A 7,256-nucleotide genomic window follows, 5' to 3' on the forward strand; every position below is an offset into this window, starting at 1 on the left:
GACCCTAGGGTGGAAAAATGGCCAACTGGGCCTAATTTGTACAGTTTCACATACATGTAGGAGTGTACTCACTTTACTCACTTTTGTTGCCAGCGGTTTAGACATTAATGGCTGTATGTCACATTACTTTGAGGGGACAGTAAATTTAGTTATCCAAGCGTGTTGTTTAAGTGCTGTCCCATGAAATGTGAGGGGTATACCCACTTTTGTGACATACTGTATATACAGTATAAATATAGGTGGATAAATGAAGCATGTAAAACCAACAAGCTGGAAATAGTTTTCACATGGACAAGTCTGGGAGTCCTTCCAAATTTATTGCACAATAGACCAACTTTCCACGCAGCAGGAAGACTATGGTGACACGAAATACTGGCTTCAGCACTGCTGCTTACAATGATTGACACATTACTTTGTTGCACCCTTACTGGGCATCTGTAAGCACTGGTACATTTTTTGAAATAGGACATTTCTACCAGTATTTGCTATGTAGCTCATTTTAATCAATGGTGCTTTCACAAGTAGAACCACAGATAATTCTCTTATGACAATAGCTCAAAGTGCACCCAAGTATAAGTGTTAACAGTACTATTTACGTACATGGCTGCACTATTACTGCGCCGCTGTTGGAATGGGTGCAGTTGGTGTTATCTACATAAGACAACCTTCTCGTCCAGATACGACTTGCATTCACATGACATTTATGAATATACATCCATTCAACATATGGGCCTGTAAGGTGATCAAAATGTAATGTGGGCAATTATTGGCAAGAAATAGTCATGAGTATGTTAAATAAAATATGGCTTGAAATAATGTAAGTGAACAGGTGGTTGGAAACTTTGGTACAAAACATCCAGGGTGGAGGAGCAACAGTTTGCCAACCAATTCATGGGAAAACTACTCGACGGTCATATATACAGTACATTTGGGGTCTGACAGGTTTATAAAATCTGTAGGAAAAAAAGGGTGTCCTGACCTTGTCCCCAATGCAACAATTCTTGTTTCAAAATGCGTCTATGGAGATGACATACTGTTTCACACCATAAAACTGAATGGGACATACACATATCTCATCACTTGGTTTCTCCCGTCCTAAACCTCATAAGAAATGGAAACATTCAAGTGGTAAAGGCTTTACTATCCCAACTTTTTGTTGTTTTTAAATACATAGCAAGAAAGAATCAACACATACTGGAACACAGAGGTTGAATTGGGGAGTAAAAATACAACTTGTGAGGTGAAACCTCAACTGTTTGGGTGATACAGGGCATGTAGATTATCTACTTATAGATTAAATTTAGCATACTGAAAGTTAATGTCCCAACGCAGGGGCTGTAGTATACTCTTCCAAGCTTAAAGTTGCCCCTTGTTTCAAAACAGCTAAATACATAGTGAAGGTGCATGTGGGGAATTCTAGGTAGTGAATATGTATCATATTATACTGTTGTAGCATGCTGTCAGTTATATCCTGCTACATTAGCTTGTGTCTTAGTATTTCATACCTTAGTCATGGACTTAAGGCCGGGCTGGTTAGTCCATCTTCACTTTCAGCCGTTCATTTCTCAGCACCAGCTGTCCACAGACAAGACTTTATCAAAATCAATTGTGACTCTGGCACGAGTTCATGTGAAAACCACATTTGTGGCCAGCCAATACTGTTGAAGTTTACATCAAGTGCTTCAATACAAGAAAACAGAGGGAGAAAGCAGTCCTCGGCCTCTCTCAGAATGGTCCATCTGAAGTGCAAAAGTTCATTAATATGATTTGATTTTTTTTTTTCGTTTAGTGAGTGCTTCGGCTGGCTTTATTTTAAATATTTCCCTCACTGCCGCTCTGCACTCATACGATGGTCTCGTCAGTCATTTTCTTTGTCGACTTGGTCGGTACAGAACTTTGGGTGGTGTGTGCGCCTTTCGTGTCAGGCATGAGCAGGCGCACTTTCTGATTGGTCCTCCTCCACTCCGAGTACAGCTGACAATGATACCGAAAGGACACCTGGCAGAGGTGAAAGATGGCTGTCAATAAAAATGGTAATAGCACATTTGAAAAAATGTCTCCTAAGCTGTTGAATTGTGGCCAGATGTTACATTTTCTTATTCAGTTGGCCTTTTAAATTGAAGAATCTGATTCCTGTGCGTGCATGCCTGCCTTTTGAATAAAAACAAATGTGCAAAAGGCACTTTCCACACCTTTACATAATACAGTACGACATAAAGAAAAAGACTAAATGCCAAGCTTTTCCAGCATATTACTGTTGTTATTTACATGGGGAATATATTTGAAAAGTTAATTTATTTCAGTAGTTCAATTAAAAAAACTGAAGCTGTGAAATTCTACACATTCCCTACAGAGTGAAACAACATCATCTACTTTATTGAGATGTGTATTTTTTTTCTAAATATACCGCCTATATAACAAAAAAAAGGACCTAATTAAAAGGAAACACATGCATTTTCTGTACACAGACACACCATCTAACAAGTGTTTCAAGTAAAGCACTTTTCAAACATCAAAAAATCTAAGCAACTGTATGAACCCTGCAATCCACAATTATGCACAGTTCTGAGACACTATTTGTCTATGAATATTCTCATATATTACCAGTGTCCAGAGGATGTAGATAGTGAAGAGGGCGATGGTAAGTGCAATGAGGCCGACAGCCTCCAATCTGCTCTTGAGCTGCAGATGGTCCTGGGCACCCCTCAGACAAAGCCAACCAGAGATGGCTGCCAGGGGCGTGATGAGAAGAAAACAGGCCATGTCACAAAGCAGCGTTCTCTTCTCGCTGCGAGGGCCCGGGTCCTTCAGCCACTGAGTAAGAACAAAATGAGGAGGCCATTGGTTAACGAGGTTGAGCGTAATCTATAACACTGATTTTTGTTGGTAAATGAGAGCCAATGAAAAATGATCACACGTCAACATCTCTGTCAATGTAAACAAGCACGTGAGGATGTGGGTGGGCGATGCAGGGACACAATGGTTAGACAGTTGATGTGCAGGGACTCAGGGACATACAGTATTTGATCGGGGAAAAGGGCGATGATTGGCCAAATTGTGGGGGAAAGTTGCAGGGATTAGACAAAATTGCAAGGGGGCATGTAATTCGCAGCAACTGGTTGAAATTGCATGAATTGCCAAGATTGAAACATCATGAAATCCTGGAGGGACTGAATAACACCTTGCTGATAGAATAAATCAAAACAGAGCTTAACTATTTAAAGTGCTTGTATTGGACCACATTAGATTGTGCAGATACACCTAATGTCATGGCTTGTCAGTGTTATCATTTTACAATGGAACCTTTGTTAGCGTCATTAATTCATTCCAGATGGTTGTACTCTAACTGAAACGGATGCTAACCGAATCAATTTTCCCCATAAGAAATAATGTAAATCTAATTATTTCCTTTCAGAAAGCCAAAAATGTTAACACAAAACATGTTTTTATAGTTTTACAATTATAGTTTAACAAGCATGAAAGTGCATAGAAATACATATAAATGATGATTGAAAGGGATAAACAAACATTTAAGGTTAACTTTTACCTTAAATGAAGACTGATTGTTGGTGTTACTGTTCCCAACAAAACGATGTGGCAGTGAGATCAACATCTTCCTCTTCAACACCACCTTCCTGTTTTGCCATGAGTTATTTCTTGAATTCAATAGTGGTTCTCACCTCAATAATCCAAAATGGAGCCCAAGAAAGTTGCAAGTGCCAGCATTTTGATAAAGAAGGTGAGAAACACTATTGAATTAAATAAATAACTTGATGACTAAACAGGATGATGGTGTCCGTGTGGTGTCTCACTGCCAAACCGTGTCTTTCAGTCACGTCTTCATAGTAACCTTAAATGTTCATTTATCCCTTTCATTCATCATTTATATGCAATTAGAATTGTTTTATGCATGTAAAACAATAAAAATGTGTTTTGTGTTATCATTTTTGTGAGTCAACCGCTGATGACATCTTAGACGGGCGATGTAACGCAGCCGACTTCCAGTTCCTGTTTCCCGTTTAGTGGCAAGCTAATAGGATGCTAACACGACGCTTTTGTGATACAAAATACATTAAAAACACAGTTGGACTCACACAGTGTATTAAGAACACGATAAGACACGTGCCATATTGTACCCCAACCAGAGAATGCATGCAAATCAAGGCAAAATTGTGGCGGAACTTTTTGACGTTAATTGAAAAACACGCTAACCAAGATTCCACTGTAGTTACAATTTTAAAAAACATCAATGAAAATATATCCTTCTGACCTGCGTTAGGGGTTGTGGCCTCCGCTCAATGGTGAACTCGGTGTGACAAAGTTCACAGTAGCTGGTGTTGGAAGATGACAGCCACTTCTCCAAGCAGCTCTTGTGCACTTTCCCCAGTGTTCCAGTACATTCGCATGGAGAGAGCAGTGTCTCCCCTCCACCTCCCTCATGACAAATCCGGCACATGCCTACATCACTGAGGATACATTGAAAACTGATTACGATTACTAAAAATTAGGGCTGTTGATTACAAATTTTAATCAATCAGTTTTCCACTTAATCATGATTAATCACTGTTTGCAACTGTGTAAGAAATATGGCCATTTTTACTGTATGAACAAAAATATAAATGACAGGACACAATTACATATATATTTGAATGTATTAACAGCTCCAAATGAACTGAAAATGTAACTCTGAGCTCTGAACTGAACTTAAATGTAACTAATTTATCTACTTTCCTAACACTAGTCTCTTTAAGAGTAGCACAACATTTGAATCACACTTTAACCATGTTATCATGAGCCATGAAGAGTTGCGTACAAAGACACCAAGTAATTTAAGTTGAATTCACGTTTTGAATGTACATGAATTTTCTGTGGTTTCCGAGTATACTTCCGATAAGAATATCCACTTATTGTTTTTCATTGTCTTTCTGTTTATTTAGACCACACACATGTGCATAATTAAGACAATACTTTGCTTTTCGGGGTTATGGCTGTCTCGTGACAATGAGGAAGCGTTGTTCCAAGGAGGACTACAGACAAGTTTTGTGAATTGGAGATACATATATGGTGTTGGAAATGCACTGCTGATGATGTGTTCAGGTCAGAATAAAATGATAAAAGAGCGTCAGACTTTGTGTGACTGTGGGGGGACACTACGCTATGCTTCCATTTGCTGTGATAACAGAGAGGTATGGCTTGACATGATACGCATGCGCTAATTATGCAAAAAAAATGTACTTAATTAAATAAAGTACAGTAGTTACCGCCGTTAGTGCGCTATTTTTGACAGCCCTGCTAAAAATATGTTCATTAGGTCACAATGTTCCTCCTCTTACCTTTGCAGGCTCACAGCTTTAACAATGGTGGAGAGTGGGCGGCCATCTTTAGCTGAGACCTTGGCGATAAACTGGGCCTGTGCAGTGGAATCAGATTCCTCTGAATCCTTAGATGAGTTGGATTCAGTGTTCCCCGAGTAATCACAAAGGGAGCCAGGTAGGTGGCAGCACCCTGATGAAGACATGGCTCTGCTCGTGGAGACGATGGAACAGACAACTTTTCAAGAGGGTCTGAGAAGGTTGAAAGCCTAATTCTCTTCTCCTCTGTCCACCTGCAGAGATGAGACACAAATGACATAAACTGAGTATACATAAAACTCCAATTCAATGAACAGGACTACTACCATACACATAATGATAAAGATCCACTTAGAAAGGCCACAAAATATTAACATTATTTTTACAGATACGTACATCACTGAAGGGCTTTGTGCCTCTTTTTGAATGGTTCAAGAGAATATGAAGCAAGTATTACAATAAATGATGTTGAAAGATGGCTGAATCAAAATTCAACAATATTCAACACTATTTGATTCATTGAACATTACCATTAAATCATTTCTCAGTATTTTATGACAGTACTTATATACTGTATTTAACCTTAATGTCTTCACTTGTCTTAATGTCCTTACTTATACAGTGGTCCCTCGCCACTGTTCCTTTTTTTTCTCAATGTCTTAATAAAATATAATAATCCATATCCACCATTTATTTATGAATTGTGTTTTCATCAAAATGTTTCCTCCGGTGTCCAATTATTCATCTATCCTTCATTCCTTTAAGATTTTAAGGTAACCAAACAAGCACCATTTGTTGCAACAAAAGACTTGAGCGATGCATGTTTACGCCAACATGCAGCGCGTCGCTGAGGCTTTACATTTGAATGTACAAATACAACACTTATAGTTTGCTTGTCTTGCCTGCTGAGAACTAAATGTCAGCAAGACCAAAATGTTACTATAAATTACATTAACATGAAAACCTTGCGCATTCAAACCCAAAATCAATAATAAATTACCGATTAACTACAAGTATATTTCCTTCAAACTAAAAACGTGTATTAGTTATGAGACGTTTCTGTAGTACAACATACTCAAGTGGTAAGCTCTCCAAATGTACAGTTTTTAAAGAGCCGATGTTGGATGACAGCCAAAGATTGACAAAACACCAACGCCAGAGTAATCACTAGCGACAAAGGCTAACGCTATTTCAGCACATCAAAACCTCTTCTCGCAGTAGAAGAGCAATCAGACGACAAGCTAACATTTAACGTTCATTAATAAACACTGAAACACAAACAGAATCTAAAATCACTCACCCAACAGCCTCTCTTTTGTCGCTCGGCCTTGGCTCTTGTGTTACAGCAGACTACAGGAGCTAACTGGTCAGCCCTAGCTGCAAACTATGACATTGACAGCGAACCAAACACAGTTGTGGCTAAGGAACATAAATGACATTCGCTGCGACATCTCCATCGCTTGTGTCGTGGTTGGCCTGTGTGGCTGTATTTGGAAACGCGCAAATAAGCGTTTGTTTCTCACGGGATTAACAGACAAAGCTAGTGGAGCTAACGGGCTAGCATCAGGCTAACATCGGGCAAGCCTCAGCATCCCTCAGCTGTGCTAGCTGGTCACGTGACACAATGCTGCCTTCGCTGTCACTAGGGAAGGTGGGATAATAAAAACGTCTTCGGTTATTTTTCTGTTTTTTCAGCAAAAGTTGTATTCGTCATCTCTGTGAGAGTAGACGATGAAAGTAACTTGTCAGTCTTAATGATATCATGTTGCTTTAATGATCCCAAATCGCATCAGCACTCAACAATTGGAAGTTCATTCATTGTGCAAACAGGGACAGTAGATAATGAGACAATGTAGCTGTTAGCAGGCTGCCATGGTGCAACTGAAATCGCGTTCTGTAGAAACA

The 7,256-nt window shown here is 39.2% G+C and overlaps 1 protein-coding gene across 1 annotated transcript; it reads right to left on the minus strand.

Annotated features, from left to right (window-relative positions):
• Positions 1 to 298: 298 nt before the first annotated feature.
• LOC129176716 (E3 ubiquitin-protein ligase MARCHF2-like) lies at positions 299 to 6,964 on the minus strand. The gene is made up of 5 exons (XM_054767029.1): positions 6,652 to 6,964; positions 5,334 to 5,605; positions 4,271 to 4,466; positions 2,605 to 2,814; positions 299 to 1,998 (listed from the first exon to the last, which is right to left on the minus strand). Exons 2-5 carry the CDS (start codon positions 5,516 to 5,518, stop codon positions 1,843 to 1,845), a joined length of 747 nt encoding a protein of 248 aa, XP_054623004.1. The 5' UTR covers positions 5,519 to 5,605; positions 6,652 to 6,964; the 3' UTR covers positions 299 to 1,842.
• Positions 6,965 to 7,256: the final 292 nt, after the last annotated feature.

This window comes from Dunckerocampus dactyliophorus, chromosome 2, assembly GCF_027744805.1.
Source record: "Dunckerocampus dactyliophorus isolate RoL2022-P2 chromosome 2, RoL_Ddac_1.1, whole genome shotgun sequence".
NCBI classification, from domain to species: domain Eukaryota; kingdom Metazoa; phylum Chordata; class Actinopteri; order Syngnathiformes; family Syngnathidae; genus Dunckerocampus; species Dunckerocampus dactyliophorus.